The sequence below is a fragment of the Sinocyclocheilus grahami genome, unplaced genomic scaffold (assembly GCF_001515645.1).
Source record: "Sinocyclocheilus grahami isolate Dianchi unplaced genomic scaffold, SAMN03320097.WGS_v1.1 scaffold338.1, whole genome shotgun sequence".
NCBI classification, from domain to species: domain Eukaryota; kingdom Metazoa; phylum Chordata; class Actinopteri; order Cypriniformes; family Cyprinidae; genus Sinocyclocheilus; species Sinocyclocheilus grahami.
This window is the reverse complement of record NW_015505517.1, coordinates 1,144,939-1,157,120: the sequence shown is the minus strand read 5'-3', so window position 1 is coordinate 1,157,120 and position 12,182 is coordinate 1,144,939. Positions and strand designations below refer to the sequence as shown.

The 12,182-nt window shown below is 40.8% G+C and overlaps 1 protein-coding gene across 1 annotated transcript in view; it reads left to right on the top strand.

Annotated features, from left to right (window-relative positions):
* syne2b (spectrin repeat containing, nuclear envelope 2b) overlaps positions 1-12,182 on the top strand; it is a 94,506-nt gene that overhangs the window by 22,485 nt on the left and 59,839 nt on the right. The window contains exons 43-59 of the mRNA XM_016295547.1: positions 102-381; positions 520-849; positions 983-1,312; positions 1,716-2,036; positions 2,134-2,478; positions 2,560-2,738; positions 2,973-3,288; positions 3,400-3,564; positions 3,673-4,020; positions 4,123-4,259; positions 4,462-4,600; positions 4,734-4,907; positions 4,981-5,055; positions 5,164-9,240; positions 9,918-10,082; positions 10,233-10,388; positions 10,581-10,852. Coding sequence (XP_016151033.1) covers positions 102-381; positions 520-849; positions 983-1,312; positions 1,716-2,036; positions 2,134-2,478; positions 2,560-2,738; positions 2,973-3,288; positions 3,400-3,564; positions 3,673-4,020; positions 4,123-4,259; positions 4,462-4,600; positions 4,734-4,907; positions 4,981-5,055; positions 5,164-9,240; positions 9,918-10,082; positions 10,233-10,388; positions 10,581-10,852 — 7,809 coding nt within the window. The remainder of the gene's footprint in view (positions 1-101; positions 382-519; positions 850-982; positions 1,313-1,715; positions 2,037-2,133; positions 2,479-2,559; positions 2,739-2,972; positions 3,289-3,399; positions 3,565-3,672; positions 4,021-4,122; positions 4,260-4,461; positions 4,601-4,733; positions 4,908-4,980; positions 5,056-5,163; positions 9,241-9,917; positions 10,083-10,232; positions 10,389-10,580; positions 10,853-12,182) is intronic.

Sequence of the window (12,182 nt, the reverse complement as noted above, 5' to 3'; positions counted from 1 at the left end):
AGATAAGCCATATCGCAACTTCAGTTTTATTTTGATTAATTGTGCAGTCTTTTATTTCATGTAAAACCTACATAACTCCTACTTTCACCCTTAATCCACAGCGGTCGTGTGGAGGCATTCAATGACCTGTTATCTGCTGTAAGGATGCGTGGCCTGAGGGGAGACCCTCTCCTTGGAGACTGCGAGACCCTGATAGACCGATACCACAGCCTGGGAATTATTTTGGAGAATCAGGCACAAGTCCATAAGACCCTTGATGATCAAATTGAAACATTCCAAACCAATGCAGAACAGATCAGAGCATGGATCAGAAATTTAAAGCAAAGACTTGAGTACTTGGGGACAGACACGCCAATGCAGGAAAAACATGTAAATGCTCAGGTGGGCCCACTAACCCTCATTGTTTGGATTCTTTAGCTGTATTTTAGGGGAACGACTGGTTAAGCATCTTTAGCTGAATGGAATGAGGAATATCCTCAGTGTATTTAGAATCAAATTCATTTTATTCTGTGTTTTAAGGCTGTTCTTAATCTAAGTCCTGAGGGTGATGCTAAACTCATGGCTCTGAAAGAAGAGGGTGATGCTTTATGTGCTCATGAGATTTTGGAGGACACCAGAAGACAGGAGCTCATTCACACCCTTGAAAACACTGAAGATGAGTGGAAAAGAGTTCTGGATATGGCTCAGCAGCTAAAACATCAAGCAGAACTCCAAGACACTCTCTGTAGAGAACTAGAGGATCTACAGGCCCAGGAGGAAAGCATCCAGTCCTGGGTGAGAGAACAACTGCAAATGCTTCGCTCTTTGGGGAAGGACCTTCAGCCACATGAAAAACTTAATAAAGTGCAGGTAAAGACAGAGGGACATTTTTTTAATCTAAATCTTTTCATGGCTCTTGCATGATTCTAACCCAGATAAAACTGAGTAAAGGTTGCTAGCCGTGCACATATTGTGTGGGGAGTAATGTCTGTATATCCTCTAGGCTGTCATAGACCTTGGTGATGAAGCCGATTCCAGATTGGCCAGTTTACAGAGACAAGGACAACATTTATGTTCTTGTAAAAATCTTGAGAATGAGAGGAGGAGCCACATTGACCAAACCCAGAGAGCAGTAGAGGAGGAGTGGAGGAAAGTGCTACAACTTGCCCAGGAGCTCAAGAACCAGGTCAAGCATGAGGAATCTCTCTACAAAGAGTTACAAACTTTCTGTGATCAGGGAGAGGACACTCGATCCTGGATTAGACATCTCAGAGAGACCCTGGATTCCCTTCTTGTGACATCTTCCATTCAAGAGAGGCTTAATGGAGCTGAGGTAATAGAGAGGAAAATTTAACCCTTAAATGTTTGTACATGAAAGGCTTGGGAAGGGACAATGAGTAAGCCTAATTTATGAGAAACTATAATATTGAAAATGGGGCAAGTACTCAGGTTCACTCTAAAGGCATACATTCGATTACATCAAATAGCTAAAAACTGTAGCCAACACAACACTTTCAACGCATTCAAAATGTGAGGCTACATAAATATGATTTGTACATGAAGTGAAGGGACAGGTCTTATTCCTTAGTTAAAAAACAAGGCCATACTTTCTGGAGCCGTAAATATTTACTGAAAACCAGTGAAGAGGCTTTGATGGGTTGCACTACTGCATGAAGAATTAAAGCATGACAGAAATTACAGTTTAGATGAATGTCTTGGCTTTGTTTTGTTTTTAGGCACTATTAGCTCATAGATCTGAGTGGGACTATAAACTTTCTAACCTAAAGACGAAGGGAGAGAATCTATGTTCCTGTGAAGACCTAGATGAGGACAAATGTCAGACAATCCAACACACATTACAAAATGTACAGCAAGAGTGGATGGGAGTTTTGATGCAGACTCAGGAACTGAAGAACCAATCAGAACTTGAGCAGTCTCTTTCTAAGGATCTTCAAGAACAGGAGGAGAGCACACACTCTTGGCTTACAGAGCAGCATCTGAAGATCGAATTGCTCGGTGAAGAGACTCAGTTACAAGAGAGAATGAATGGAGCTCAGGTAAGAGACAGAGTGATATTCAGCCTTCACCAGATATTCTTTAAATACTTAAAGAAAACAGTCTGACCCACTCACTGACATGGTTTGCTTATTCTAGGCCATCCTGAACTCAGAATCAGAGGGGGATTACAAGCTAGCCAACCTGAGGAGGAAAGCAGAGGGTTTGTGCTCTCGAGAAGGCCAGGAGGAGAAAAGAAAACAGGAAATCCAGCTGAACCTGAGATTAATTGAAGAAGAATGGAAGAAGGTCCTGGCAAGTGCTCAAGAATTAAAGAACCAGGCTGAGCTCCAGGATTCTCTTGCAATGGAGCTTCAGAATGTCTGTACCCAGGAGGAGAGCACCTGGACCTGGGTGAAGAACCAGAAAGATTGCATGGACTCACTGGAAAAAAGTACTCATGGTACACAGGAGCAGATTGAAGAGAGACTAAGCAAAGCACAAGTAAGTAGTACAATATGGAGAAACAGAAGAAGAAATTAAATGTCTGTAGTAAAACACTTAAAATAACTCTCTGTCTTTCAGGCAATTCTAAGTCTGCACTCTGAGGGCAACTCTAAGATTGCAGCCCTGAAACAGACTGTAGACCATCTTTTTAACCGTGAAGATCTTAATGTAGATGCAAGACATTCTTTTGTTAAGAAAATGAAAAATGTAGAGGAGGAGTGGAAGACAACTCTGCAGCAAGCACAGGAGCTTCATAGGTTTGATATGACAATTTTGTATGTAAAAAATAATTGCAAACAGCACTGCTAGATGATTCAAATTAATTGCAAATTATCATATTTATAAATATATTCTGAGATTAATTGAACGGACATAGCTTTTTATGTACAGATCAGGGTGCATAATTAAATGCAATTTTTTATGTGTATAAAAGTATATCTTTAATTTTATATGATATTATATGTTATGTTATGTTATTCCTCATTCTGCAGTCTGCTGAAAAGTGTAGTGGAACGTCTGGTGTCCTGTCGGTGTCAGAAGGAACAGCTTCAGTCTCGTCTGGATCAGGTGAAACAGCAAAGAGCTGCACTGCCATGGCACTTCCCCTGGCCTGGTTTAGGGGATCGAAGGCACACATTGGAGCAAGCCAAGAGTCTGCTAGACAGTACCAGAGCCCTGACCCCATCTCTGTCTGCTGTCCGAGCGCTCGGGAGGGAGATGAGCCAGCTGACCCATGATTCCAGCTGGATTGATCCATCCTGGGCCACCACAGAGGAGTGCATACCTGAGTTAATCAAAGATCTTACGGTAAGGCTATATAGGTGTGCTGTTCTAAATATTTCTGACTAATCGTGACTAATAGAAAATAGAAACTTGATTTATGTGTATGACATTCTTTTTTTATGTGTGCTTCTGAAGGAGTTTTGTGTAAATCTCGAAGAGGAAATCCGGAGAGAGCGAATTTGTGCTCAGTTAGTTGAGCAGCACACTGTAGCACAGGATTGGCTGAGAGAGCAAGTCAAAGGTTTCGGTGCTCTGCCCACTGAACGTCATGGGTTACAAAGCTCTATTAACACTCTTAAGGTCTATTTAAATTCTTTGTTTTATATAAAATCGATTTACCAATTTTTCTGTTTTTCGTCAAACCTGTTAATAAATACAATTATATATATTTTTATTATAATTGTGTAGGCTCTTCTTCAGACCATAGACAGGGAGAAGAGAGAAATGAAAGAACTGGATACTGTTAAAGATTCCCTGATGGATCTTTGCACTCCAGGAGGTTGTGATGCCCTGACCTTAGAGGTCAGCCATCTTCATGACCTCTGTGTGTCCTCGGAGAAAGAGATGAGGGAATGGTTAGCTGTGTGTGAGGCCAGATTGAGTGACATTGACCTCAGGCTTGCTGGCAGGGAACAGATTCTCAGGGAGCAAGCAGAGAGTCTCCTAGATGAGCTGCGTGCTCAGGACCTCTCTTTAGGATTTCTGGTGGATAGCCAGAATATCAGCCAGCTACAGGAAAACTGGCATAGCTTCAAGGTATTGTGGGAAAATATTAATTCATATATGTTCAGTTTGTTTGTTCTGAAACTTTAGAGAAAGTCAATAAATTTAAACCTCACTGTTTTTATATTCTCATAGACATGTGAGAAAGAGCTTGAGTCTTTAGAGGGCAAAGTTCATGACCTTGGCCAGGCCCTCCAAATGGTCCCACCAGATGAGGGATCCCCCAGTGATGTCATTTCTATAGTGGACACAGTTACACAACAATATTGCAGGTACATACAGACATGTTGCCTTTCAAATTAATTAAATTATCATAAATGTCTGTAATAATGTGCTTAAATCTGAATCCTGTTTATTTAATTGTAAAATTGATAGCATGGTTGCCCAAAATAGTATAATGCTATATTATATTACAGTGTAATACTTATTTATCATAAGTGCGTTATGGAGAATCGTCATTATTTTTTTTCTCAGTCTGCGGTCTAAACTGTTGGAAAAGCAGAATAAGTGCGCAGACAGCACTGTGCAGTGTGTGAGACAGGCCTTACAAAACATACAGTCATGGAACCAGACACATGCAAATCCTCCCTGCAGCTCAGCCACATCCATGCAGGTGTGTTTGTATCTTAATTTGCATAAATTATGTGAGTGAGTACACAACAAAACATAGCACCTGCACCATACTGGTCCATTTGAACGAGTAAGGTTGCTGTTGCCTTTTAAACATGCAACATTTTACTCCTTAGGCTGCAATTGAGGAAGGTGTGAGACTGTGTAAAAGCCTGCAGGTAGTGCTGTCCCATAAAGAACTGCTGAGGGAATGTCTGGGCCCTGACTTGGCTGGCAAACTTGAAAGAGATGGAACAAAAGCACTAAACGAAGCAGACATTCACATGAACGACCTTAAACAGGAGCTTAAGGTAAGTATGACTCTGTGGGATGATGCTTTACATGAGATGTCTAGTGGTTTAAAAAGATGAGTCTGTGTTTCAGAATGTGGAGGAGAACGTGAAGCAGGAAGCTCAGATGTTGTCACTGGAAGCTCAAAGCATTCAGCTGGATTCACAGGTACAATTTCACAAACATACATATTAACATACAAACATATTTCTAGGCTTTTGTTGTATCTGGCCATTATGTGCAGTACTATGTATATATGATAAATACCATTTGTAGGTTTCTGCTGCGACACCATCAACAAAGGAGTCGGAATTTGTTTCTTCTTCATCGTTTATCACGGAGAGCTTTGAAATGGCAGATGACAGTCAGCAGGCTAAGGTACAACCATCTGAAAACCTTGACAGCGAGATCCCTCTATGTGTAATCTCAGAAACTACAACTGAAACAGAAATTCACACTGCCAGAAAACCACGACAAACATTAGAGACTGAAACTGAACAGATTGATTTCCAAACAACTGTACTATTAACCACAGAGATGCTACCTGAACCAGCAACAGGAGTATATGAATCTGCTCTTCCTACAAGCAGCCATGGTGCAAATGAAACTGAAAGTGAGAATTTTGTTTCTGTTTCTTTGGAAACAAAGTCTGATAATGATGAGATTGCAGATGAAAAGATGCCCGTTTCTTCATCTGCAGCTGTCCACACCTTGGAAACCACAGTACAAGACACAGACTTGGAATTACTCAGCACTGAGAGTCTTAGCACAGAAGGACAAGTAAGCCAGTTGTCTGATGTAATTGTGAGTTCAGAATCTTTTGCTGATAGAGCGGAGGGTGAGAAAATTGAAGCAGTGACTGCAGAGCCAGATAAAGAGGAAGATGTCTCATATATTTCACTTTCTCAAGAGGAACCTTGTGGAGAAGGTAAAGCACAGACCAAAAAGGTTACTGCGCTCATTTTAGATTTGGATACAGTGCACATAGATAGTGTAGACACATACTCCCACACACCCACAGATGGCGCTACAGTGAAAGCAGCCTCTGCTAGTGCTCTTTTAAATGAGATGACACTGGGAAAACAAGATCATGAAACACTGGCCCCTCCAGAAGCTGAAATTTCTGAAGTAGCCATAGAACTAATTAGCATCCCATCTTCTCTTAATGAGCCAAGTATGGTGAATGTTTCAGAAATTAGTTCAGCAGTAGAACCAGAACAGTCACAGCTAATCAATATAGACACTAATGGACAAATGCAAACAACAGCAGCTCCACCTTCTGAAACACAAGGTAGTGAAGACGCTGCTTCCAGAGGTATTGGAACATTTTCTTGGAACAATGGACCAAATGCTGCAATTGCTGACAGAGAGAGCAACTGGACAACAAATAATGGCCCTCGTGAAATCCAACGCCGATATATTATTCTAGACTTCCATGAGGGGGAGGAAATGCAGAGACATCATGCTCATGAAGCTTCTCTTTTCAGGGAACCCACTGAGAGACAGATTCAGGGATCAGAACATTCAGTATCAGAAAGAATGGAGACAGAATGTGATGCTAAAACGGAATCAGAGGTCATAGCCAGTACAAACAGACCTTTAGAAGCATCCGAGCAATCTGAACTGGTTGAAGCAAGCCTAAAACTACCAACAAGGCAAGTTGGAGAAGTCATGCATTTAATTGTAGAAGAAGAGACAAAGAAGACCCCATCAGGTGATAAAATGCAATTAATAGAAGTTGATCCTAAACGTAAACCTCCAATCAAGCAACAAAATGAGGTAGAAACTGAGGTCCAACAAACAAGCAAAGTGCATGTCTCAACAACAGTAGAGGAGAAACCTGAAGGTGAAGAAGCCATTGACATCATTTTGGGAGAAGAGACCAAGACCCAATCAGATGGTAAAGCACAATCCAAAGAAATTGAACCTGAACAGACACCTCCAATCAAGCACCTGGTTGACTGGGACACTGAGGTACAACCTGAAAGAATTAATGTCTCATTAACACCAGAGGAGAAACCTGAAGTTGTAGAAGCCGCTGATGTGATTGTAGAAGAAGAGATGAACAAGACCCCATCAGGTGAAAAAGCACAATTCATGGAATATGAACCTAAAATGACACCTCCTCTTAGGAGAAATGACAATAAAACTGATGTCCAGTCAAACAAGGTAAATGTCTCAACACAAAAGGAGAAAGATGAAGAGGCTGTGGAAGTCAATGTAGAAGAGGAGACAAAGACAACATCATCAGATAATAAAGCACAATCCATAGAAGCTGAACCTGAACTGACACCTTCAATCAAACAACAGAATGACCAGAAAACTGAGGTCCAGTCAGACAAGGTGGATGTATTGCCAGAGGAGAAAATTGAATTTGAAGAAGCCTTGCATGTCATTGAGGAACAGAATGACTGGGACACCGAGGTACAGTCTAAAAGAATTAATGTTCCACTGACACCAAAGGAAATACATGAAGTTGTAGACACCGCAGATGTCATTGTAGAAGAAGAGACAAACAAGACCCCATCAGATGAAAAAGCACATTCCATAGAAGCTGAACCTAAACCGACACCACCAGTCAGGCGAAGAAACGAAAATAAGTTTGATGTCCAATCAAACAAGGTGAATATCTCAACAACATCAGAGAAGAAACCTGAAGGTACAGAGGTTACCACTGTCATTGTGGAAGATGAGATAAAGATGACTCCATCAGATGATAAAGCACAATCCCTAGAAGTGGAAACTATACTGACACCACCAGTCAGGCAACAAAATGAGGGTGAAACCGATGTCCAATCAAACCAGGTAAAACTGTCAACAACATCAGAGAAAAAACCTGGGGATACCATGCATGTCTCTGAGGAGGCATTGGTTGATAAAATGCAGTCCATAGAAGCTGAGCCTAAACCAACGCCACCAGTCAGAAGACGAAATGAGGGTGAAACTGAGGTTCAATTAGATAAGGTGGATGTCATACCAACACCTCCCACCAGACGACGTAAAGGCGAAAGGTTATCGTTAGATACTGAATCACAGATAGAGGGAGAAGTTCTTTCCACCCCACCAAGCAGAAGACATAGAGAGAAAATAGGAATTGAGAGGTATTCACTTGATTTAGAGTCCCAACCCACACCACCAGCAAGACGACGTAAAGAAAAAGAAGATAGAAGATTATCACTCGATCTGGAGACCCAACCCACGCCACCAGTGAGACGACGTAAAGAAAAAGAAGGTAGTAAACTATCACTCAATCTGGAGACCGAACCCACACCACCAGTGAGACGACATAAAGAAAAAGAAGGTAGTAAATTATCACTCAATCTAGAAACCGAACCCACACCACCAGTGAGACGGCGTAAAGAAAAAGAAGAAAATAGATTATCGTTCAATCTGGAGACTGAACCCACACCACCAGCAAGACGACGTAAAGAAAAAGAAGGTAGTAAATTATCGCTCAATCTGGAGACTGAATCTACACCACCAGCAAGACGGTGTAAAGAAAAAGAAGAAAGTACATTATCACTTGATCTAGAGACCCAACCCACACCACCAGCAAGACGACGTAAAGAAAAAGGTGAAGATAAAGGATTATCAATTGATCAGGATCCTCAACCAACTCCACCATCAAGAAGACACAAGGATAAGCCAGAGAGTGACATGTTATTTTACAGTGCTGAATTAGGAAAAAGTGATAATCAGCAAACCAGTGAACATAAAGACAGGGAAGAGCACACTGTTAAACCAACTCCACCTGTCAGATGCAAAATTAGTCAGGTTAAAAGTGATGTGGCAGTTTGCAAAAACCAAGAAGAGAAAGAGTCCTTTGTGAAACCCACACCACCAACAAGAAGGAAAGATAGCAAAGTTGAGAGTGAAATTGTCGCAGGTGCTAACCTGAAAGAAGATACGAGCATACATAAACCAACTCCACCTCTGAGGCGAAAAGACAGCCAAGCAGAAACTGAGATGGCTCGAACCACACCTAAAAGTCAACCTGAGGAAGTCCTTCCAACTCCACCGACCAGGCAAAGGAAAGATCAAATAGAAGCTGACAGAGTTCCATTAATGCCAGAAGAGCCACATGACAGTGTTCCATTAATGCCAGAAGAGCCACAGGTCATATCAACTCCAACAACCAGTGACAAAGGAAGTTCATGGAATGAAAAGGTTTCTATGTGTGCAAGACTGGAATTGGAAGCAGATGTTGAAGCAATAACTAAACAGGAAGATAAAGATGAGTCTGATACAAAGTCATTGGTTGGTCAGGAGCAGCAAGAGGAGGGGAAGGACTCTACTTTGGTCCCAGAACCCATAAGTGCAATCAGTCAGACAGAGAGCGTCAGTGAGATGCAGGTAACTTTAATGTGCATGATTGCACCAAAAGGAACAAACCTGCATGAGGTATGATGGTGTGGTTTGTATCTGCATGCTGGACTGTAATGGAAGTGTTCAACTGAGGATGTGTGTTAGGGCCAAAATGAAGTGTCCTTAAGATATCTGGATATTTGCTTTGTAGGGTAAAATGAATCCCCTTTTTTGCAACAGTCCAATTGTCTACATTTCCAAACACAGCTAACACATTAGGTTTTAACTCTAATGGAAGAAGAAATCTTCTAACAATTAACACCTGGAGCTCCTGAATAACCCTCCTATTTGTATCTTTATATGTTGGTGTGGCTCTGGCTGCCTTACCACAGAGAAAATCCCATCACATTCAGCTCCATGCATACAGTCATTACTGATCTCTATCAATGAATAAATACTCTTTCATTCTTTTAATATTGTTATGTTCACAGAGAGGGCATAAGAGGGCAAATTTTTTCGGTTCCATCAACTCTTCCTTATGGCACTGTGAATGTTGGGAATGGCTTTCTGAGTTTTAATTTGTGTTTTTACCCATGATTGAGTTTGCTTGAATTTACTTCATTAACTGCTCTAATATCTCAGTTATTTGTCTAGAATCGTTTATCCTGTATATGAGATGTTGCAGTTGCTAGTCTTCAGTTCTGCTAATTTTTTGTGTGTTGCAGCCACAAGATCAAGATGTGGATGTTTCTCCCCAAGTTGGTCTTGCGGCTGAAATCACTGAGAGTCAAGCAGAGGAAGATAGGGAGCCAGAGGGACCCACAATGAAGGATATATTTATGGATATCAAAAAAATGACTGAAAAGGGACCAAAAAGTGTACTCATGGAGGTAATATTTTAAATTGTTAACACTATAACATTAAATTAAAAATACTGAAAGTGATTTAAACAGTGTCAAGACATACGTTTAAAATAAACATGAACAAAAATTATATGTGCAGTATGTCAACTGTTCTTTCAAAAAGCTTATTTTTTTTAGGGTATACCTCATGAAAGTACAAAGAAACTTCTTGACACTTCCAGCACTGATCTTGAAGCTCGGTTAAAAAGGCTAGTGTTCCATTTACTGGACCTTCGAACTTGCCCAGCTGCTCTGAACTCCAAAGACATGGCCAAACAACTAGAAGAGGCTGAGGTGGGACAACCCAATAAAAATATTAGTGTGTGATGAACTTACACTTTACGTATTACTGATTGTTCTGTGTCCTCTTGCCTATTAATATGTAAAAGTAGTGTTGCTGATTTTTCAAATAATCATTTATATTAGAATCCTGATTTATGTTCGGAGGTGAGCACATTTAGTACTTGTATTGTTATGTTATTTTAGGAATCTAGAAGGTGTGCCCAGAGACAGGTATCTATGCTGTCTAGGCAAGACCAGGCTAATGGAGACATTGGCAGTGGCACTAATGGCACAGTTCATGACCCTGAGGGTATGCAACAGCTGAGTGCCCAGTGGAGTGCAGCTTTGTGGGATGCAGCAAGCTCTGTTCACTCCAAAGAAGCTCAACTACAGATGGTTGCAGATTTCAACAGACAGACCCAGAAAGTCAAAGCTATTCTGGAGAGACTCAAAATTGAGCGTGCGGCACTGAGATTGTACGTATTTACTACTAAGCAAGTTGTTTCTGTACGTATCACATTAAACACTGAGCAAGTTTATTGTTGCACTAAACTAGGGGTCGACCGATTATTGGTGCGATATTAAACATTTTTATGGTTATCGGTATTGGTTATTTTCAAAACTGATTTGCCGATAAAATAATTTAAAGGCATTTAAAGAGTCAATAGCTTTGTGGGCAGTGTGCCGACATGAAGCGCCTTTGCGCTACAGGCGTCTCGTGTTCAAATCCTGGCACAAAGGACCTTTCCCGATCCCGCCCCCCCTCTCTCTCCCACTTCGCTTCCTGTCTCATCTACACTGTCTTTTAACAATAAAAGACAAAAAACTCCAAAATAAATCTTTAAAAAAAGTAGGGCTGCCCTCGACTAAATATTTTTCTGGTCGATTAGTAGTCGTTCATTTTAAGCATTAGTCGACTATTATTCGCAGTTTTATTAATAAACCAAATAAATCATAATAATGAGCCTTTAATTGCCTACATAGCCTAATAAGCGCTCAAGCGCATGCAAAAAATGCTTGCCACAGCACACAGGCAAAAATAATAATTATGAATGTGTTAGGGAAAAACAGCAAGTACACAGCATTAACATTTTAATAATTTATTGTTACACTAGTGCTTTCTGTTTTTGGTTTAAGAGATGAAGTCGGCGACACTGACTCGTCATATCCGCAGTATGCGCCTGTATGCATGTTTCATACGGATTACATAATCTGATAATATTTGTTTTCTATTTGAATTGGTTCATTTAAAAGTTTCATTCTCTATAGATATATTTTTCATGTCTGTAATAAGGCAAGAATACATGAGTTTCGAAGTGTCACAGAGTCCGAGACGGCAGAAAGCGCATCCTGTTTGCTTTAAAGGGGTCATATGATGCGATTTCAATTTTTCCTTTCTCTTTGAAGTGTTACAAGCTCTGTAAAAAATACAAATAAAGAAGATCTGTAAAGTTGTAAAGACTAAAGTCTCAAATCCAAAGAGATATTCTTTATAAAAGTTAAGAGTCAACGACGCCTACCTAAAACGGCTCGTTCTAACAAGCACCCCCATATCTACGTCACTATGTGGGAAGATTTGCATAACGCCACCCTAATGTTCACGCAAAGAAAGAAGGCGTAACTTTTATTCTCGCTGTAGTATTGTTGCTGCCGCCATGTCGTGAAGGCACTGTGTGTTTCGTTGTGAAAGCGAAACTACTTTGTTTGGCCTTCCAAAAGAGGACGATATCCACTTCGTCATGCCTAGAGCTGATCCGTGCTGGTTGCTTAGGAAATACATCAACTTCGTGCTGTGGATCGTCGGAT